Source organism: Boleophthalmus pectinirostris, unplaced genomic scaffold (assembly GCF_026225935.1).
Source record: "Boleophthalmus pectinirostris isolate CB_2022bp ecotype Guang Dong unplaced genomic scaffold, ASM2622593v1 HiC_scaffold_12, whole genome shotgun sequence".
In the NCBI taxonomy this organism is placed as follows: Eukaryota; Metazoa; Chordata; class Actinopteri; order Gobiiformes; family Gobiidae; genus Boleophthalmus; species Boleophthalmus pectinirostris.
This window is the reverse complement of record NW_026571018.1, coordinates 26,396,147-26,418,377: the sequence shown is the minus strand read 5'-3', so window position 1 is coordinate 26,418,377 and position 22,231 is coordinate 26,396,147. Positions and strand designations below refer to the sequence as shown.

General features: G+C 39.2%; 3 protein-coding genes across 7 annotated transcripts in view; 2 read left to right on the top strand and 1 right to left on the bottom strand.

Moving 5' to 3' along the window:
- The window catches only part of dclk1a (doublecortin-like kinase 1a), a 61,659-nt gene extending 57,167 nt beyond the window's left edge, over nt 1-4,492 (top strand). For both annotated transcript variants that reach the window (XM_055148928.1, XM_055148929.1), the window contains exons 12-18: nt 1,465-1,598; nt 1,675-1,752; nt 1,942-2,038; nt 2,151-2,231; nt 2,613-2,726; nt 2,850-2,923; nt 4,427-4,492. In XM_055148928.1, the coding sequence (XP_055004903.1) occupies nt 1,465-1,598; nt 1,675-1,752; nt 1,942-2,038; nt 2,151-2,231; nt 2,613-2,726; nt 2,850-2,923; nt 4,427-4,484 (636 nt within the window). In that variant the 3' untranslated portion in view covers nt 4,485-4,492. The remainder of the gene's footprint in view (nt 1-1,464; nt 1,599-1,674; nt 1,753-1,941; nt 2,039-2,150; nt 2,232-2,612; nt 2,727-2,849; nt 2,924-4,426) is intronic.
- A 3,526-nt stretch (nt 4,493-8,018) lies between these two features.
- rfxap (regulatory factor X-associated protein) lies at nt 8,019-11,014 on the top strand. The gene is made up of 3 exons (XM_020923114.2): nt 8,019-8,689; nt 9,229-9,339; nt 10,301-11,014. Exons 1-3 carry the CDS (start codon nt 8,267-8,269, stop codon nt 10,403-10,405), a joined length of 639 nt encoding a protein of 212 aa, XP_020778773.1. The 5' UTR covers nt 8,019-8,266; the 3' UTR covers nt 10,406-11,014.
- A 101-nt stretch (nt 11,015-11,115) lies between these two features.
- smad9 (SMAD family member 9) lies at nt 11,116-21,843 on the bottom strand. 4 transcript variants are annotated; one of them, XM_055148931.1, is made up of 8 exons: nt 21,823-21,843; nt 17,422-17,919; nt 16,478-16,693; nt 15,858-16,118; nt 15,237-15,338; nt 14,431-14,652; nt 12,624-12,880; nt 11,116-11,622 (listed from the first exon to the last, which is right to left on the bottom strand). In XM_055148931.1, exons 2-8 carry the CDS (start codon nt 17,615-17,617, stop codon nt 11,479-11,481), a joined length of 1,398 nt encoding a protein of 465 aa, XP_055004906.1. In that variant the 5' UTR covers nt 17,618-17,919; nt 21,823-21,843; the 3' UTR covers nt 11,116-11,478. The 4 variants fall into 4 exon arrangements, with proteins under 4 accessions (XP_055004906.1, XP_055004905.1, XP_055004907.1 ...); XM_055148930.1 differs by lacking the exon at nt 21,823-21,843 and adding an exon at nt 20,601-20,730; XM_055148932.1 differs by lacking the exon at nt 21,823-21,843 and adding an exon at nt 20,265-20,548 and having other exon boundaries at nt 15,237-15,335.
- Nucleotides 21,844-22,231: the final 388 nt, after the last annotated feature.

Below are 22,231 nucleotides of genomic sequence, written 5' to 3'. Positions count from 1 at the left end.
TTCACCAGTTATGGACTGGGTTTCAAAAGAGGCTGCAACACAGAGGTGGGCAATTCCAGGGCTAAAACAATCCAGATTATTCTAGTGAAGGTATAAGGAGTTTAAAATCACACTGGAGCACTTCCTTTATTACCACATGACAGAGAGAACAGAGAAGAGAGAACAATTGAATATGGAGGGTTTGTCTGTTAAACATGTGTGAATGAAACAAAACATGCTTTTGAGGAAGAAACAACATTATAACATCAATCAGAAAATAGTGTAATATGGCCTTTTAAAGAAAAAGTTAGATACCTGGAGCAGGAATCAAACCTTTTTTTGCCAGCATTTACTTCTGTGATGTGATTCTTCTGCATTAATCATACTTTTTTTTGTTAAACTGATTAATAGTCTAGACATGCCTCATCCATTTCTCTGTACAGTTAGTTCTCATTTTGTAATTGTACAAGTTTCTAGTGATGTCTGACTCACATCTTTCACCATCACCTCCTCTGCTTCTCGTCCTATTTCTTCTTGTCCACATATTTGCCCTTTCACCTTTGTTCCCGCTGTCTGCTCCCCCCTCTGCTGCCCCCTCACCTTCACTGACTCACTGTCTCAGTCTCTCACCCTTTGGGACCTCATGTGCTACCTCCAGAGACTGTTATTCTGTTCCATTGATTAAGGTTCATCTCAATAGAAATAAAATGAAAGATTAGATAGTTTAATGGTTGGGAAATATCCAGAAACAACAACAAACTGCTCCTGCACAATATTAACAAATCCACAGATAATTTTAAACCTTTTGCCTGGAAACATGTAAACATATCTGACAATGAGAGAGGATTGTTAAAACATTCTGATCTAATTTACATTTTAGATTTTCTGAGAATCTGATTATATATTATTACCTTTAGTTTTTAATAGATCGGCTAACCAACAACCTACACTGTGCGCTACAAAGGTTTAGTGTTTAGTTTTCACATTTGAGTAAGAAAATGTCTTTGTTTTGTTTTTCTTTTTTTTTTTTGGAAAATGACATTTGATTACACATGATGGACATAATGAGGCAGATGGCACAATAAGCACAATCACAGCAAAGAGCACAGTGCTGAGACTAGTGTTTGTTATAATATGTGCACAAACAATAGCATGTGACTGAGCTGATTAGATAATGTTGCTGTATTTCACACCTTTTATACATGAATAAGGAGGGACATTGCTTTTTCCTGTCTGCCTCTCCTCACATTATAATTATAAGAGCTCTATTTCACTGATATCATGCTTGTATACAAGGGACACCTGAAGCAGTCAGACATGCTATTTGCAATATTGTCCTGCTATTCATGCAATCAAGGTTATGACAGTGAGCCCCTTAAAAGTGATTGAATGACACTCATGCATGTTATGTATCTACCCTGTTCATTTCTACAAATCATTAAAAGAGGTGATGTTAAATACTGTTTTGTTGTTTTTTTCTTTTAGGTCTATGAACATGCAGATGGCAGTAAAAGCTTGAAGCTGGGAGATTTTGGTTTAGCGACTGTTGTGGATGGACCTCTCTATACTGTGTGTGGAACGCCAACATATGTAGCACCTGAAATCATTGCGGAAACAGGGTAAGGCAGTTTAAACTAGAGTGTATATTTTACCTTTTAGTTGTTGTGTTTTAACATAAATATTGTTGTTGTTCAGGTATGGCCTTAAAGTAGACATCTGGGCAGCTGGAGTTATCACATATATTCTTCTCTGTGGGTTCCCTCCCTTTAGAGGGTAAGTCATAGATAACTTTTCTTAAACCTTTCCTTGAAATACATTACATTACATACAGTAGTTGCCACAGAATATTCTACAGTATATTGTATGTATGAAATAAGAAGATCATCGGTGCCCTCTAGAGGTGTACAGGTGGTAGTGCATGGTAAACTAATGCACATTTTAAACTGAACATTTGTTTTGCAGAAGTTGTGAAGACCAGGAAGTCCTTTTTGACCAGATACTGATGGGGCAGTTGGAGTTTCCAATGCCGTACTGGGACAATGTGTCTGAAACAGCCAAGGTGAATACCGCTGTCTACGCATGCATCAGCTATTCTATTATTATTATTTATTATACTAGCATATAATAGTAATACACTGAAATGGACTGACCAGAATCTACTCTATTAACAGGAGCTGATCCGGTCCATGCTGGAGGTGGAGGTTGATCAGAGATACACCGCTCTACAAGTCTTAGAGCACCCCTGGGTCACTGTAAGTTGGAATAGTCAAATCAAAAGTTTTACTGTTGCTATTGTATGTCACTGACTTTATATGAAATATATCTTTGAATTGAAAAGTTATGACTTAAACAACCATATAATAAAGCACTTTACATTAAGTTTACATTTTAAAGCAGATTTGAAATTACCTATGCTTTTTTTCAGTAATTTCCACAATTATTATTTTTTATTTCTTACAATTATATTGTGATCTGAATAACTACGATTATTGAATAACCAAAATTAAATAATCTAGACCTTCCTAGTTGGAAAATGCCAGTGTCAAATTCAGTTCTTATTTTCTTGAATGCATTTCCACCATAACAAGTAATCAGAGTAAATTCATCTTAAATTCTGTTTCTTCTTTGTTCAGGACGAGGGTCTGTGTGAGAATGACCACCAGCTGTCTGTAGCAGGAAAAATCAAGAAGCACTTCAACACCACTCCAAAAGACAAGGACACAACAGCCGGGGTCTCGGTCATCTCGGTACGTCCATTCCCTCTTGATGTTTACATAGATCAGTTTTATCGATCACTGTACATTATGGACAGCGCTAACGGTGGTTGAAAGGTTTGCAGATTGATTTTGGTGCTCTCTCTCTCTGTTCAGCTCGATGACAGCTTTTCTATGCAGAGATCTGGGTCGTTGGATTTCTACCAGCACCCAGCCATGTACTGGATCAGGTACCTGCGATTGTGCCAAATATCCCAGCTCGTCAAGTGTCTGCCCCTGCCTCCTGCTGCAATGCTTTGACCCATTCATGTTGTCTATGCATGGGTTTCAGAATGATGACAAATTAGGACTGTTGCCATTGCGATTAACAATTTAAAATCAAATATTAGCTCTTTTAAATGGGGAACACATTGTAAAACCTGGAAGCTGAAACCTGTGAAGTGTTTTGTAACCTACCCCTCACTGTTTAAAGGTGCACTATCACTGTGGAAGGTAAACCACCAGCTTGTCTCCATGGAAACAGGATGAGGTTTTCTTTGTTTGGAATGTTCCACAGTATGGCATTGAATTCATCTATCATCTATCTAGCCATGGAGATAGGCAAAGCAATAACCTCCCATCTTCATGACGACATGCAGGTGGCAAACCCTCCACCAGGATAAGTTAAAGGTGCATTGTGTAACTTTTCTGGTGGAGGATCTGTCGAATGCTTTTCTCCATGGAGATGTTATTGTTTCGCCTGGAATGTTTTACAGTATGGTATTAAACCTTTCTATCATGGAGACCAAACCAGACCGAGTTACAGGTTAGCTCTGCGGAGAGGCGATCCCGCTCACTGTCAGAATGCCTGTTTTCTAGGCATTTTTGAGCTATAAAGCCAGCTGTAATGGAATAAATATAAGGTAGAGCTGTTTAATGTCATACTGTGGAACATTTCAGGCTGAGCAATGACATATCCATAGAAACAAGCACGTGATGGACGTAATGCACCTTTAAATAGTGCTCCTTTAAAAACCTTCCCTCAATGCTGTGTTTGTGTGCTTGGGCCTTGAGTGATCCGTCTGCTGTACAAATGTCCAGTGGGATTATGTTTCTGTGAGCCTTGTTCACACATTTCTTTGTGAAGAGCTTTGCAAAGAAATTGCACTCTTGGTCACTCCCTGAGATTCATTTTGTTGTTTTGCTTGATGTGAGGCTTACTTCATGTTGTAAGTTTTTGCTTGTGATCCATTAATTTTATTTTTTCAGATCTAATATATCAACAAACAGTGCACTATGCTTTTCTCAGCATTCACCACATAATCCTTAGAACATGCTAGATATTATTTTCATTGCAAACAAGTCCATTTCAGAGTAAATCCATTGGTGCTTTCAGTGATATTGATTTAGAATAGTGTAATCAGTTTCTAAAGATAAGAAAGATAAGATATAAGGTCAGGGTAGGTTTTGTCAAATTCTGTTGCCTTGGCATAATATGTTTAAGACTATTTTCCAACTAATTGCATAAGATTCAGTTTGTTTCTGCACCTGCCTCCATCTGTTCAAAATCTTGCTTTTTTGCTACTGTTACAGCTCCATATGAAATACTGATCTTATCCTGAGCCCCTCTTTTGTTGCTGCAGTGTCTCCTTGCTGTGTTTTGTCATCTTGCACCAGTTACTATATATGGATGTATAAATATAATTCACACTGGCATAAATTCTAACCCCTTCTAACCTTCTGTCTCTCCTCAGACCACCTCTCTTGATAAGGCGGGGCAGGTTCTCAGACGAGGATGCCACCCGGATGTGATCACCTTGACGAGTTTATCCATGATGACCAGAGCTGAGCAGGCGCTGCCTCCCAGTGTCCTCCCCGGCCTCCCCCCTCTGACCCTTAACCCCAGTGCAGACTTCTCCCCCAGCCTCTCCTCTGCCTCCACGGACGTGTCCATTTGCTCGGTCAACAGCACAGGCCGCTCCCCTAGCTCACCCTTTTTCTGACCTGGGACAGGAGGAGGAGGCGTGGGACACGGGTGAGAGGAGAAGAAGAAAGGAGAGGTTCTCAGCTCATCCTTGTATTAAAGCAACTGTGTCAAACTCAAATGAACAAACCACAAAAATCTACAGAAGCCTTACTCACCTGTTTACTTATTGAATAAGTAAACATCACCTTTCTGTCTCCATGGTAATAGATATGTTTAATGTGGAACATTCCATTAAAAAATACATTCTGATTGAAAAAAGCATGTGGCAGACCCTTCACCTGAAAGGTTAAGTTTATAGTTAATTACTGTAGAAAATAATCTCTTATAATGCCTTTTAAATGGTCAACTGCTTGTACTTCAAGCCAGTGCTCTTGTATGGATCAAAATGTGATAACATCTTGATAGCACCTTTGAGATTGACACACATGCTTTTTATAGCAAGGGAGGTAGACGAACCTGTCCCCCTTCCTCTCTCTCTTATATCCAGGACTTGGGTTGAAAGGCAAAAACTGAACTATTGTTGCTCTAAATGTTCTGCGTGGGACGAGGTTAGAGAGGACAGACTACAGACTCAGAGGTGACACGTGAGAGGAAAGAGTTTGGAAAGACTTATTATTTGACTTTCTCTCATCTGAGCACATGGCACAGAGCTCACGGAGCGAAGAAGAGAACCTCTGGATCCTTCAGTGATGATCGGGGCTCAGCGCGGGGACTTCCTGTTGATGGAGCAGCTCTAAAGGCAATATGAGAAAAACAAATGTTCACGTTTTATTGAACCTTAACTCTTTACTCATTATTAATCACTACATTTTTATATATACTTTTCTTTTTACGTTGTGATCTCGTTCGGAGAAAATAGGTGAGTAGAAGTAGTAGAGCTCAGGAAAGTGTCAATAGGCTTCTGTAGTACTTGAATGTGAATGTGAAGATAGCAAAAAAGTTACTCTTAGGGATGTCTTGGTACCTATGACTACACAAGTCTCCCACTATGTATTTGTCATGGTACCTGGACAATCCCTATAGCTTAATCATGTAAAAGAAGGATTTTCATATAAAATGTGTTTTAAAATTTGTTGGAAAAAGTCTCGAGCACTAGTTGTTTAGACGGTGTTGGTGATGCCTTCCTGTTTTGGTGGATTCCAGTTTACAGGGTGATAATGGTGCATTCACTTGCTTTTTGTAATATTGGTTTCTCTGTAACACCTTGACAATGATAGCATATGGGTGCTTGTGTAGCAACTTTCACACTTTAACAACACTGATATTATGCTAATCCTTTTGCAGAAATCAGGCATAACAGTATTTGACTAGACTTCCTCCCTAAAATGAGCACCTTAAGTTATTCAGTAGTATCTTATCTGTCTTTTGAATTGTTCGCGTCTGATCCTTTGATGACCACTTTATAAAATTAATACTTAATAAAGGGAATTTTACAAAACAATCTTAATATGCCCAACCCATAAAATAAAGTGCCAAATGTATTCTATATTGTTATGCCTGATTGATGTATTCTGTCATTGTCATATGAAGCCTTGTTTACATCTCAACATGACATTGCCATATTCCAGCTGTGCTTTTGATAGGGATGCACCGATCTCGCTTTCTCAATTCCAATACTAATTTCGATTATGAATCTTTAAGAATCTACCGATACTCAATGTAAACTGTTACAAGTGCAGGGACTGAAAACAGCATTTATTTCCTTTAAACAAAAACTAACATTGGACAAAATTGATCCAAAAATGTTATGTAGCTAGTTATCTCTTAAATAACTACAGAACAACTTTGTATAAATAAAAGTTAAATGAATAGTCTTACATTACATCAATACATGCCCAACCAGGATATCGACTTGACCGATAATTGGAAGCAGATATCCGATCCAGCAAATTTTTCAGTATACGCGGATCGTTGCATCACTACTTTTTGAAGATTGTGAAAGTTGCAAGATAGAGGCTGTTTTTGCACAATTCACTACAGTCTATAATATCGCCTACATACTAACATTTGGAATGACTTTGGGACAGTGGACAACCAGCAGTATCATCACACTATGAACAAGGGGTGACTCTGTATAAGTCGATCTGGAAACCTCATCCAAGGCTTATTCATTCAATTGAAAGCATGACAGACATACAGTAGCCTATTCTTATACAACTGTTCAGTGAATTAATGTTTATATGTTCATGTAAATAACAATTTTATTTATTTTGATAGTTAACAATACAGTATATTTCTTTACTAGTAGAAAATGTAAAATGATTCATATGTGTGTATCAGCCATTAAGCAACAAAAAATATCAAGAGGAGATGGAAAGACTATGAATGGAATCTGAACAAAACTATAATATGAGTGAAGGAGTTGTATTATTCTGGTAAAAGTACAGTTTTGTATTGAAAACTACAAAACATGTTCTAGATCTCCCAGCAGTCATCAGTTTCTGTCTGTTCCTGTATTTGTCATCACATAAAGAATAGTGTGTTGCCAAAATGATAAATACCTTGATTTGTTTCTGCTACTCCACATTCTCCAGCACACGGACATACGTGATTTACCAAAGTGCTCACTGCTGCACCACTCTATAACAAGTCTGTCGCAATACCAGTAACTGTACCTCTGTCCAACAATGGTCTATCAATAAAGATGAGAATTAAAAAACAGGTTTCCAGTAAATGTTTTGTGTTAAAATATGGTCCAGTTGTTATCATTTACATAAAGGAGTGCTATGTAACTTTTCTGGTGAAGGGTCCCCACCAGGCCAAGATACAGGTCAGATTTGTGGTGGATTTGAGATGACCCAGCACAAAGTAAGAATTCATTGTGTCAAACTACATAAGTTTAATGCCATACTGTAGAACATTCAAGACAAAGCAATAGCATCCCCATGGAGACAATCGCAAAAAAGTTACACGGTGTAGCTTTAAGGGCACATTAAAAATATTTTATCGGCAAAACACAATGGTCAAAATATTTATTTTCTAAATATAACAATGAGGAATCCATTAAAATAAATCTGAAATACAGACAAAAATATTGTTCAGTGCAGCATGTGATATAAATGTGCCCTCTAGAGGTGATTTAGAGCAAGTACATCAAGAATATTGATTGATATCATACACCACAGACTGTACTGTACTATATATGCTCTTTATACAGTTTATGATCCACACAAAATCCAATTAACTTAACAACAAATGGTGATGGAATCAGAGTCGGCAATAATTATTGGCATTTTAAGAGGAATGTGCAATGTTATCGGTCCATTTGAGCGTTATGTTTTTTTGTGCTTTATACAGTATTTCATCTAATAGGGAGCAGTTACAGTTTTGCGCCACTAGATGTCATTGCTGCACACCTCAAGTGCACAGAAGAAGAAACTACTACCATGGAGGAAGCTTTGTAGCGTCTTCCTGATAGAAATTTCTTTAGCTCAGAGCTGACTGGACATTTCTAACAAACTGCATTAAATAACGAAAGAATAGTAGCTTCAAGCGAGCTATAAACTGATCTCATCAAGACGATCATGTCAACAGAGAGGGACATATGAACTGACTGTTAGCATTAGCAACTCACAACCCCACAAGCTCCGAGGGATTCACTGCCATCATGAGCGAAGATGACAAATCCCCCACGGCGAACAAAGACAAGGAGTCCACGCTGTTGTTCACGAAGGACGGACAGAAGTATTACATGAACAAGAGCGGCGGGCTGGACAGTAGAAATGTGGTCACGCCGCACGAAACGGAGAGCGCGTCCTACGACATGGACGATCCGGACGAGGAGGGAGACATGCTGGACACGTCTGACCCCCGGGACACTACGGCCAGTCCGGAGGAGCTCAACGACGAGGAGGTGTCCGAAGGCGACAATGCCCCCAAACAGTGCACGTATGAGGGGTGCACCGAGACAACGACACAGGTGGCCAAGCAGCGCAAACCCTGGATGTGCAAAAAACACCGCAATAAGATGTACAAGGACAAGTACAAGAAGAAGAAGAACGACCAGGCTATGTCCAGCGGAAAACTGGATGTGAGTGCAATATGTGTATGTGATGAAAGAAACACAGTATTAAAGTGTGTTGAATTAAATTGTTATATAAATATTGTAACAATGTAGATGTTTGTAGTGGGTAACGAATATATGGATTTGTTGATACACATTTTCACGCTGCTGGGTGATAAAGTTCCACCAAAATATACGTGTTTAATGTTTACCATTCATACATGTCTTTACTACTCATTTGTCACTTACACTATCTTGGACAGACATACAGACATGTATAATTCATTCCATTCACAAACTAGAAACCTACATCTGTAGTGTGGTGTAACATAATATGGTGACTAATAATGGTAAATATAACTATGACCAAATAAAAATAAAGGTATGTATTAAAACAAGGTAAATATAAATAGCAGAATATATAAATACAAAATATACAGTATGGGCAAAACAACAGTGCAAAAGGGCTTGGGCAATTAATATACTTGCACTGATCATTTTGCACTGTTGTTTCTGATTTTGATTTACTTATCGCTGATCAACCATGTTGTCTTTATTATTTTTAGGAGAGTGCAGAGGAACGCCCAGTGTCTGTGAATAAGCAGCGTTTGGGGGCAATGGGCGACCGTCCTGCCAGACCGTCCCTCATTGAGCAGGTCCTCAACCAAAAGAGGCTGGTAAGTTTATTAACGTGTTAATTACGTCTATTCAATTTGATGTGCAAATATTTGGTACCTCCAGTCTGTCTGGTTGGTATGCACAGATTTGGTCATCTCTTATTTTAGACACATTTTTATTTGTCACATGTCCTGGTGGAGCAGCTGCTATCATCACTGGGGATTTCTGTGGCTCCATGAAAATCCTAAAAGCAGCTGTCCCCTCAGCAGCATGAAACGTTTCTGGCAGTCCTCTGATCAATTGTTTCTTTAAAACAAATGTAGTGATTCTCAGCTGAGCTTGTGACTTCTATTAGCCTGTTTTTCAACAACAATTTTGGGACATGCCATTGAAAATCTAGTTCTAATCAAATTTTAATATGTATAATAAAATTGCATACTCTTGTAGCTCAAAGTCAGTTGCATGTGTTATTTGATGACTTTTCATACTTGGTGGTTATTAGTTTTCCCTCTGACCACCACCAGTCATAGACTTATAATGACACAAGGTGGGTGAAATATCTTGCCCAAAGACACAACACTAAAGCACGAAAGAAATGCTTGGTTGACTAAATCCAATACTTGTGCATCACTTAATCAACTAAAAGAATCTTGCACAAAAGTACTGTGTAGAGACCTATTAGTAAACAGAATCATTCATAAGGAAAAGATGAATTAAACTGTAGTTATCCCCACATCTCCATCAAACTCAGTCACTCCACACTTTCTCCTTTCTTGTCTATGTGTAGTTTTAATAAATTTAATGTCCATGTAATTATAATCAAATCATTTATCATCCAGGTTTTATAATCATCGACTGATTTATTGACTGATCCACTATAGTTGTCAGTGTATATTTTCCAGAACAAAGAATGGATTCTACCTGGACGATTGAGGGATTCTATACACATATTTTCCAGAACTTTTTATTGCAGGTGTAAAAGTGTACTCTGGCTCTAACATGTCCCTCTTGTGTTCTTAGTCCTTACTGAGGAGTCCGGAGGTGATCAGTTTCCTCCAGCAGCAGCAGCAGCTCCTGGCTGCTCAGAATCGCGCTCAGTCTCAGCAGCAATTTCCAGGCTGTTGACACCAGCCTTGGTCAGACATCACTGTAGCAACCGTCCCCTAGGAAACACTGAAGAAGGGATAGCAGAATATATGTGGAAAATTGTGCATCTGGGCAGAACTTGACAAATGAACTAATATCTTGAACTGGACAAGTAATCACGAAACCATCCAGCACTCTTACAAATGCCCAAAGCCTGTATTTATGTTGACTTTATGTGTTGTCATATAGTTAATGCAGTTTTCTTGTGTTTGTTTGTCTTTAGAAAAAGAGTGTGGGTGAAATAAAATTGCCCCAATTCTTGAATAATTCAAGAACTTTGGTGTTTTTAAATGTATTTTTATGAAGAAATTGTCAGAGTGACAATCAAATCAATGCATGTGTAGCATTGTTCCCACGTAATATGACATCCAAGTGGAGCTATCAGGAATTTTGAAGGGCCTTTAAGGATTTTTAAATTGTTAAAGAGAATGTGAAACAAACATGATTATTTATTCAAAAAGTTTTTAAAGGGTGTAAAAAGTTTTCAAAGCACATTGCTGTATGTGACTGAAATGTTTATACCTGTTAAGTGAACGCATCCCGTTCTGAAGTGAATGCAAATAATTAAAATGAGACATTGTGTTTCTACCTAATTGGTTCATTTTTATATAGGTCTGATTTTGTCATCATTTTGCTTTGGTACCAGTTGAAAATGAAGATATCCAAAGAAGCTAAACCCAGTCAAAGTATTGTTTTTTAAAGAAAATCATATTTAATAGAAGTAAAAATAATACATTACATCAACAAGCGTAAATAACAGAACACAGTAAAACAGTCCCAGCTACAGTAACGACATATTCAGTACCTAAAGTACCCGGTTTCAGTTGTTTTGGAGTGCAGCTTTTTGTGCCAATGGTAACAAGAGTAGACTTTGAAGTTATAAATATGCAGCTTTCATCTATGGAGTACTATAAATAGCAAAACTAAATGCACTTTCATGGTTGTACAGCAAAATGGGACAAAGCAGGTCAGCATTTTGAGATGTGTTGAAATGACAGTAGAACAGGAACAGTAGATGGTAAAACATCTGAACTGGCCCAAGTGCTTTTGTCTCATGAGACTGAGGAGATGGGGTTGTGAGGAGATCCCATCTGTGTTAGGACCTTATCCAGCCACTGAAGCGGCCCGTGCAGGTGGACCTCAATCCAGCAGGGGGTGCTAGTCACATCCTGTCTGTGGTACTCTGCTCCCCAGCCCTATAAGAAAAGCAACATGAATCTATAGTGGATGTTAACAGCTGAGGCCACTACTCAACTCTTACATAGATGAACAAGTGTAAGAATGGGCTATATCTAGGGATAATATTGTACATTGATCAAAAATGTGTATTTTTGTCAATGAAGATGCCCCAATATTGAAATATTCAATAACAATTAGCAACAACATACTTTCCAGTAGCAGAGATAGGAGTAATTTAGTAATGCATTACAGTGAAAACACTTATAATGAAATTACAGTTACAGAATACATAGTTATTTAGTTACCCATAGGCTTGACTTGTGCTGTTAAATAACCAGCTCAGAGGCAGAGAGAATTAGATTGTAGCACCATGGTGCAGATGTTACTCATTTCTTTTATTGGTGTGATGCCATTTGGGACAGTTTAAGCAACTCATTAGTTGTTTATCTCTATTTAATGTGTCTTTAATAAAACATAAAAGCACATATTCAATTCATTTATACAATACCACCGATAATATAATTCCAAAGTAATGTAAATAAGTAACTAAGTAGTGTAAAATATTACATGTTTAAGAAGCAATTAATAATGGATAACTAATTACTTTTTCAAACTGATTTCCCCAACACTGCCTAAGAGTGAGTCAAATTTGAAAGGCAGATTAGCAATGACTGCAAAAAGCTGAGATGTATGTACATGTGCATGTTTACACAATAATTCTAAAAAAACTCACCAAATTATACATTATCTGAGTTGAAAGTGCATCATGTAACTGTTCTGGTTCGCTACCTGCTTCTCTCGATGGAGATGTTATTGCTTTGCCTTCAAATTAGCCTCCACAGAGACATTACTGCACCTTTAAATCAAGTCTACTGAGGGAATAATTTGATAAAAAATCTTAAAACACACTTGTGCTTCCAAATAATTAGGTAACTTTCCTTTTTAGTGCATCTAATAAAAACATCCCTAAATCTCCCAACATGGTGGAAAAAAATATTTCTGGATGAATTGCAGTTACCTTGACGAAGCTCATGCGGATAGTACACATCTTGGTGAGTTCGTAGACCACCTCAAAGCCGTGGTTCACAGACTGGGCCAGGAGCTGAGCGAACAGCTGGTTATTGAAGATCTTGAGGCTGCAGCCACTGGGGATCTTACAGACTGTGGTGGCGTGGAAACCGTGCTGGAAGTTACAGTTTCTACTTTGGACAAAGATACTGCTGTCACTCAGGCACTCTGCATACACTTCACCCCCCACGTAGTAAAGATGCAGGCCTGAAAATGAAAAATAAGTCAAGTTATCAAGTCTTATTAAGAAAAACTTGTTTATTTGTCCACCATTCACACAGCAATTTTCATTTTCTTTACAGCAGATGCCCTTCCAGTTGCGACCACTGGGTAATTAGGCCGTTATCTAAACTTTGATTTGAATGGTTATGCTCAGGTCCTCGGGGAAAGGCTTAACCCCCAAAACTACTGCTGCACCACCATTCTTACTCTTAAATGAAGCATTAAAGGTGCTGTACCTGATTTTTACTGCCTTAAAAACATGAAAAATAGAACTACTTCATTTTAAATGGTTTGCAGTGGTACAAAGCTATTCCTTTCTGATTATTGGACAACAAAACACTTCATAATTAGATGCACAGCACTCAGACTTCTTTTGACCTCAAGAGTGGCTAATACAATATATTTATTCTAGGGCCTTTAAGTAGTTAACATAGTGCAAGTATTCTCAACCAGAAAAAACTGCAGTGCCAACAAAGTGAATATTATTTCTTGTACAGGAAAAACAAAACTTAATGCTATTGTTAATACTCCATTAAAAGACGTTTGAATAAGCACCATTGTGCTATAATAGAGGCCAGACTTGGCTTTTGTCCCATTGACTCTAGCCTTGATGTCACTGTTATCACACTGTACTGTTTACTGTCTGTGTCCAACAGAAGGTTCATATCTGCACTACAAAAGCATGGGATTGAATAAACATGACTTTGCCTCCCAAGAGTAACACGATTACTACTGTGTTGAGGGGTAAATGGTACACTATTTTTATCAATGTGTATTTCTTTCATGCTATACTGTAAATATCAGGTCTGCCCAAGTGTTTCTTATCATGTATTCTGTCTCAAAACATGTCCACATCAAGTACAGCAGGCGCCAGTCTCCCCCAGCTCAAGTGGTCTACAACAAGGGGAACCATATTTTACACATCGACAAAGGTATAAGCACTTAAGGTCCTGTATTACAAAACTGACTCTTGTGAGCTTTAAGCCATATTATTTTACTGCTATCTCATCAAAAATATATCTGGAGTTGTGTTTTTTCATTTACACATGTTTGAGTAACCCTTAATTATTAGTCTGTCTACATCTCTAAATGTCATATTCTCTGTTCCACCTTGTGATGTTATGTAATAGTTTTCAAGTTTACAGTTATATACCTGTACCTTTTGTTCAGTAGAGACTCATCATTCAGTGCTTAAATTATCCAAATTATTCTAGTGAAGGCGTAATGAGTTTAAAAACATTGTGGAGCACTATTTTTACATCACAAGGTGGAATAAAGTGTCTTAAATTTTAGAGAAGAACTCATCCTAAATATGCAGGGTTTGAGTGTACATGTGTGAATGAAACAAAACATAACTCCAGGAATGTTTGTGAAGATACAACATTATAATATAGCTCAGAATATAGAGTAATATTAAGTAAGTAATGTAGATCAATTTTTGCAAATTCAAACAGTCTCATGTAAATGTTTAATTGTGCATGCTACTATATACTACTATGACTTTTGAAAAACATCAAAAAGTGCTTCATTCTTACCTTTCCCAATATGGCGCCGCGTGTGTTCGATGGTGGAATTGCGGTTGACGTTGGACAGGAGCCCGAGGCAGAAGCGGTTCTTGTTGTTGGATGGGTCGGTGAATCCGTCCACCAAAACGCTGCGGGACGAGGCGTGGAACGTCTCCCCCACGCGGTTATTCAGCTCGTAATAGGCTATAGAGCACCAGTACTCCGGCTCCTCGTAACATACAGGCCGTAAATCTGCACAAGAGCGGAGTAGTGATTAGTCAGAAAACATTTACAGATATATAAATGAGAATTGTTGTTTTTCTAATAAAATAAGAATGTATTTTATATAATACAGTAAAACTTGGCCCGAGGTGAGGTGAAGAAATCTCAAGGTGACTTTGGACGGGGTCAGCTCGTAACATTGATCCAATTTTACAAGACCATAAACAGAGGCAAATAAATCTACAAAGAATTAATTTGCAAAGACAGTGAAGGTGAGTAATTTCGTAGTAGTGTTTTAAAAAGTTTAATCAGTTTAATGCAATAAAAACATGATTCCATTGCTCATTCATCAAATCTCAACACTCAACTTTAGTTTCAAATAAGTAAATGTAGAGGGAAATGTAGGTGTTTTTGTTTTTTTGCAAAAAATATTTTTTTCCCATCTTGAAATATTTCACTTTGTGTACTACTCAATGAATAAAATCCATGTTTAATTTTTTCTTATTTTTGTTTATATTTCATATATGACCTATACATTATATATCACTTTATATGTATATATTATTACATTTATTATATAAATTTATTATAAATTATATAAAATTAGTGGTTACCTCTGTGTGGAGCAGAAAATGTGAGTTTGGTGGTCTCTGGGGGCTTCACGTCCTCCTGTGGATTGGTCTCCATCATACTGTAGGGAGGGGGCGGAGTCTCTGCTAAAAACACATCAAAATATGTCTTTAGTTGTATTCAGTTTCTTCCACTGCAAGAAAAAGAATCTATCATTGGTTAAAATGGCTTGAATTCAGAATTATAACCTGTATTTGAATAGTTCTGACTGGAGATTTTATTGTTTATGTGAGATAAAACACATTCTCATAACATTTCTGCCAATTTAGTTTTGAGATATTTTTAGATTTAGTTTTTAGAAAATTATATTTACTCCACATTGCCAGTGGAGAAATTATATTTTTTTTACCCAAATTATTAAATTAAATTGTGTTTTCAATATTCGCTCAATATTCATTTGGGCAACTAGGACAACAAACAGAAATAAAAAGTAATGTACTGAAACAAGTCAGCCACATTTGAAAACAAGTGAAATTATCTAAGTGGTTCATCGCGTAAATACATTTTATAGTCAAAACAACAAGATTAAGATTAAAAGCCTGAACTGAAGTGATTTTAACTTATCTAGAAATTCATTTGTTGCAGTGAATAGACTCCTCTCCTACCTGCGATGTGATATGGGCTCCCGGGTTCCGCTGAGCTGCTGGGGGAGTTGGGGAAGCTCTGTGGGTTGGGCGACTGGGCGAGAGAGGACGAAGGGGAAGGGGAGGTGAACGAGGCACAGGGCAGAGGCGGGAAAGAGTCGGGGTAGGTGGCGTTTTGGGGCATCAGAGGCTCATTGTGGAGAGAGGCGTTTCTGAACTTGGCCAAAAGACTGTGCTGAGGGTTGAACTCGCTGTGGCGTGGGACCAACACAGGGGGCAGCACTGAAAGATGCAAATAAAAGAAAGGGGGAAGGGTTTTTATGGATTAAATTGTTTAGAAAGATTATATTCCAAAGTACCTCAAAACAATATGTATTAAAACATTTAATGGACTAAACTATAATGAAGTCAAAGATGAACAGCATAAGCACAACTGTCCAGGTCTATAGCATGATTACATTAAAATTGCACAATGTAACCTTTCTGGTATATTCACATTCATTATTGCAGCCCTACTAGGAACTTTGTCTCCTGCTGTACTCACAAAGTTTGAAAAAAAAAAAGAAGCTTAACCTGATAATTATGTAAAATCTTAGTTTAAAGTGGTCTTTGTTTAAATTTGAGTACATGTTTGAGTGTACCTGGTGTCTCCACGCGCCTGTAGTGGTAGGGGTTGACACAGATATCCTTCTGTTTGGATCCAAAGGGAAACTCACAGCAGTCCAGAGCCTTGAGCTCGTGGTGAGACTGCAGATCAGGCCAGCGCCACACGCGGCAGTAGATCACATGAGGGAGGCCTTTTCTGTGGGACACCTGCAGGCGCCCATCTAGAGAGCGCGGGATAGTCACACACTTACCTGCAAGGAACACATAAAAATATCTCTTATTATAAATGCAATATCTATTGGTTACTCAGCTATTAAAAACTCACAAAAACAAAAAAAAACAACCAAAAAAACCCCTAAAAACTGCAGTCTAATCTTATTTACTTAGCTGTAAGTGTTTTTATTTATCAGAAAATGCATTCTTACTGTGAGGGGGCTTGCCTCACCACAGATCTGACCTGTAACTTGCTTTGGTGGAATCATTTGCTTGTCTCCATGGAGATAGAGCAAGTTTAATGCCAAATTGAAGAACATTCAAAGTAAACTGATTACATGCACAAGAAGACAACAAGCTGACCGACCCTTAGCCTGAAAAGTTACATGATGCAGCTTTAAAAAAAACAACCACACCAAATATGCCTGTATTTTCATGTTCTTTTAGCAATTTCCTTCACAAAATAATCTGGAGTGTGTACAATGTAACACATTATTTTTGACTGATAAATAAAGTTATTAATCATCCAGTGCTACTGTGCTAGACATATCCTCTTGAAAGCCAAGGCTACAATATTTGTACTATATTAAAAATCTAAAAAAAAAAAACAAAAAAAAAAAAAGTTGTTTATTGCTGATTTAGGCCTAGTTTAGTCCAGATGCAAACTTGGATAAGCCCTCTTCTGTTTTGTCCTAGTCTAGCCCAGGTTTAGTCTGAATTTTTAATGTGAGCACACCCTTAAATACACAAAACACTTAATACACACTTGGTTGCCCAGGACAACTCAGAGCCTTCTCCAGCTCCTCCATGGCTCCTTTCTTCTTCTTGAGTTTCTTCACCAGTGAGTCCACAGCCTTCTCCGCCCATTTCTCCTCCTCATCCCCCTGCTTCCAGCCTAGCAGGCGCTTCACCGCGGGGCTGGTGAAGGAGAACAGGGACGTGATGGAGGCTGAGGAGTTCATGGTGAGATAGGTGAAGGGATTCAAAGTGGATAAGGGTTCACTTGGGGACGCTGCAGTATAAATGAGGATATGCCTGGAGAAGAGAGGTAGTAAGGCTATGTAAACAGTGGCTGGTATCCGCTGAGTTGAGCAGTGCAGTTGGAGCGCAGCCAGAGGACAGGGCTAAATCCCCTCCGTGTGCAGTCACAGAGGGGACAGGGGTGAGAGAGTTAAAAGGGGGCTAAGAGGGCTCTTGATATGGGGCGTCCCACAGCCAAGGTTAGTCTTCACACAGTCAGAAGTCCAGATCCAATTTCAACCATCTGCCAAGAGAAAAGACTATGTCTGAGCAGAGACAAATACACATTGGTAACAGTGATGAAGTCAGTAAGATAAAATAAAAATAATAATAATAATTACAGCAGGTTACAGCATAAGGTATATTTATGAAAGCCCCCAAAAAATCCACTGTACTGCTTCTTCACTGCCTAAACAAATTAAAGAATGTTAAGGAAAGGACTTTGACAATTGCTGAACTTTAACAAGGTTATGTAGATTAAAATGCTATCTTCATCTGTACTTGAATTATATATAAAAAGTTCATGAAGGCTGGAAAACTTATTTGAACTGTTTCCCTCCAACCAAAATGTGTCTATAAGCACTTATTGATTGTCATTTGTTTTCTCTATGATAGTCTAATGGTTGTTTAATAGCTCAGCTATCAGCAGTCATTGTTTTTAATGAACAAAAATTCTGTTTAATACAAAACTCATTAAGATTCACATGTATCTTAGGAAACAAGTCTTATTGTAGCCATATTGTGGTTCAGATTATTTACCTTATAATTAGCTATAAATTATATATTATTACTTTCATTTACCACATTGCCTAACTATGGATCCTCTCCCTGCAACTGTATCCTAATTGAAGACTTGATAACTAAATAGTTTTTATGACACAAATCATCAGCATTTTATCTGCTGAGTAATTAGTTGTTATTTTAAGATAGCAACACTTTTACAACAATTACCATTTAAGTTATTTCTCATTACCCATTTTTTGGTCTTGAAATTGTCTCTAGACTATGTGACCTCAAATGGTCAGCTCTGAACGTGAACCAAAATAAATCAGGATGACGATGACAATAAAGCTAATAAAGGTGTACTTATCAAAAGATTGGCATAGGTTTATTGCATTACATTGCTATTACGCTGCATGTGCATGAGCCACATCTCCACAGGGCTTTCAGACAGAGCAGAGGGGCCAGATGATTTCTAGATTCACCAACAATGAGGAATGTCCTCTCTGGCCTCTGTTTCTATGATCATGCCACTGACGCCCAGGAGCCAAACTGTCTGGCCAGCACACATCACAGGATAGGACAGGAGGGAGGGCAGGGAGAGAGAGAAGGAGAGGGAAAGAGAAAGAAAGAAAGAGAGACAGAGGGAGGGAGAAGGAGAGAGAGCGAGAGGCAGAGGGGAGAAGGAGAGAGAGACAGAGATGAGAAAGGGAAAGAGAAGAGGAGAGAGAGTAGAAAGAGAGGGCAGCAGAAAAGGAGAGACTGGAGAAGACAGAAAGGGTGGGGGGGTCAATAGAGACAAAGGGGGGAGAGGTAGAGAGAAAGGAAGACTGAGGGGCATGGGTGAGAAAGAAAGACAGATGAATGAATTAAGCAAATCCTGCATTTGTTTTATACTGTTATGCCTTATTTAACACTGATTTCAAACAGCATCAAATGGTAGAAAGGTACGTAAAATGGTGACCTGGCTCAAGTTTTCTTAATTTCAGTCCTGGTTTGTTTTAAGGCACCACACACACAGAAAATACTTCAAGAACAATAATGTTCCTATGATAATATTTTTGTTGGCTAGAGTTCAGACACAGTCATGTTATCATACGTCATTTTCTTTGTGACAAGAAGCCCTGGACTTCTGTGGTAGATAAGAGTCAGAGCACTTAGTGGGCTATTGCGTTAAAGATGATTATTCAGTATGATTATTTATAAGTAGTCTATGCAATGTCAAAACAGTAAACTCACTGCCTCAAAAGTGAAAGCAAATCCAAAACCATGAGGCACAAAGCGGTAGTTCACTTGTGCGCAGACAAACAGAGACCTGCAGAGAGGGAGACAGCTGAGGTTTTCAGTGACAGTAGAAAAAACGCACGGCTCAATGCGGCACCGGTCCACTGCTGCTAGCGCTGCTTTTATTGAGTCTGGCGTCACTCAGTCTGCAGACTCAGATAGGCTAATTACCTAATGCTTTATCGCCAGGACACCCCTTCCCAAAAAAGTAAACACGCCAGTTTCCTCTTACTACTGCCACAGTGAGCGCTCACGCCTCCACGAGACTTGGACAGACGCCAAATGTCTAACGCACCTTGACGGCACGAGGTTGGTGCAAGTCAAAACGTCAGAAGTGGATAAAGGCTAAGTGTGTAAGTAATTACACAAATTTATACTAATAGGTACCTAGTAGTTAATATAGAAACAATAAACGAAAAGTGGTATACGCTTAAGGTTTACGTAATGTACACAATAAGTAGCCTAACTAGCCTAAACCGGAATATAAGACTACTACTAATTAAAAAGTTAAGAAGTAAACTAAAACATGACTCCAAGTTTTAATAGCCTAATGTTTCTAAAGTGTTTTAGAAATTGTCCTCTCACCTGCGCTGATGCTGACAAGTGCGCGCAGACGGCGGGTCCAGCTGCAGGTCAGAGCGGCTCCTCGCGTACCGCCACACGCAGGAGGTGTGTGTCCACGGACCGCGAGGGACTGTTGATGTTTCAGTCTGAAGTCAAATGAGCGGCAAAACAGGCTGCGAGCGGATATGCCTTTCACAATAAAGATACCCACTTTACCGTAAGGCCTATTTAAGCGGTGTAGGTTGATAATAAGCGACTTGCAGATAGTTAGTCAGTCACTATCACAGTTAAATTCAGAATCAGATCACATTCCTACCAGGGTTTGTTTTAATCCCATGTTATTCTTTTGAAACTCACTTGTAAGCTCTTCCTCAGTTATGTGCGTACAAGTTCTTTTGACGCAGGGTTGAGCTCTCGGAGCCGAGCCTCCACTCCTCCTTCAGCCGAGCGCCACACAGCCTCCGCGGCGTCAGCCTGGCTGGAACCGCAGCGCCTGCCGTGGATCCCTCCGCCTCCCCCTCCAGGAGCTTTCACGGGATTTCAGGGATTTTACATTGAACGTGAATGTGCGCGCGAGCGTGAACGCGCGCCACCTGAGCCATGCTCAATTAGACTGAAGTGGCTTTAGGGCAGAGAAAACAATCACACCTGTTCTGTCCACACAGGCCAATAGGCTAGAACTATGGAGCGGAACTGGCAACTGCCAACTATGCAAGGAGAGATGGACAAAAAGTGTCTCCTGTGCCGTCTCCTGATAGTTTTTAAGAGTATTTGCACATTTAAAGAATCACCTCATCTCTCTTTTCCCCCCAAGTATCTATATCTGTCTATGAGGCATTCTCAAAGAAAAGTGTACATAATAGGCTAATTGAATCATCTGCTTAATCTATTACGAATTATGATTTTCATTGATAAATTTTTTGCTTAATGTCTTTATAGATTAGACACGGGCACTGGAAGTAATCAGGGCTGCGCTCTTGGGGTTAGAAAGACTCGGAACTCTAACATTCTAACTCTTCATTTATGTGTCAATCAAAAATACAATCTCAGATCAATCTCTGCGCATTAAGCCTGACAGGCCGCCACAATGCCCCAGGAGCCACAGAAGTGTGTCACTGCGGATGGATACGCGCCTTTATTGGGAGTGCCGTGACTGGTCCAGTTAATGACGCAACCGTCTGGCGACAGTGAGTCTACAAGTTTGACATTTTCACAGTTTACAGCAACTGCTGCGGATCGTAACAATACTCCAGCTCAAAGTAGGTGCACCCAGGGGATCTGGGCAAAACATACGATTTTTCCGATCACCAGGTGCTGCACCCATATGCATCATTGGATGGCCTTCTGATGTGTCACAGAAGGGTCCGGCCCTTAGCCCCGCTGGCCCCGGGTACTGTCCTCAAGGGCGCGCGCGCACGGGCTTCTGGGCATCAGCCCCTTGGGTCATCTACACATGAGCCAACGAGTCAAGTTCAAGACCCACGGGTTAAACCCTATACTGTGTTAATGCTTTAGCCTATGTTTAGTGCTGGGCAATTTGTTGAACTGTCAAATGCTGCGCTACATTTTCCCATGTTACCTGTGTACAAGAGTACAGTAGCATCGGCCTCGTGGAGACAGAGTGGAATTCAATTCCATTTATAACAAACTCAACCACGTTCCTGTGGACAGTGTCCTCTGTCCGCGCGTAGACAGGCGCAGAGCGGACACAAACAGGATGCGCCCCGCGGGGCTCTGGGGCCCGAGAGACATCCGCATCATCTGACCTCAGACTTACACAAGAGCACAGTCTTATAGAGGGATCTTCAACTACCCCAACCACAAAAAAGCAAAACAATGTCCACATTAGATTTAGATCAAAACGTACTTTACACTCTTCACTGGAACAATCCAAACGTCTGAAATAATCGCTAGATCGGATTTATATTATTTTAAGAAATAAACAAGTAAAACCAGTTTTAACAACAAATTAACACAAGTCCTGGAAA

Bases quoted from the DNA above. Each gene is read 5' to 3' on its own strand.
- smad9 (XM_055148931.1), bottom strand. From the start codon at position 17,617: ATGAACTCCTCAGCCTCCATCACGTCCCTGTTCTCCTTCACCAGCCCC. The intron at 14,653-15,236 runs GTAACCACTAAT...GCTCTTGTGCAG, and splicing joins ATTTTCTGCTCCACACAGAG to ATTTACGGCCTGTATGTTAC. The intron at 12,881-14,430 runs GTAAGAATGAAG...TTTCATTTTCAG, and splicing joins GCGGCGCCATATTGGGAAAG to GCCTGCATCTTTACTACGTG.
- rfxap (XM_020923114.2), top strand. From the start codon at position 8,267: ATGAGCGAAGATGACAAATCCCCCACGGCGAACAAAGACAAGGAGTCC. The intron at 8,690-9,228 runs GTGAGTGCAATA...TATTATTTTTAG, and splicing joins TGTCCAGCGGAAAACTGGAT to GAGAGTGCAGAGGAACGCCC. The intron at 9,340-10,300 runs GTAAGTTTATTA...TTGTGTTCTTAG, and splicing joins TCCTCAACCAAAAGAGGCTG to TCCTTACTGAGGAGTCCGGA.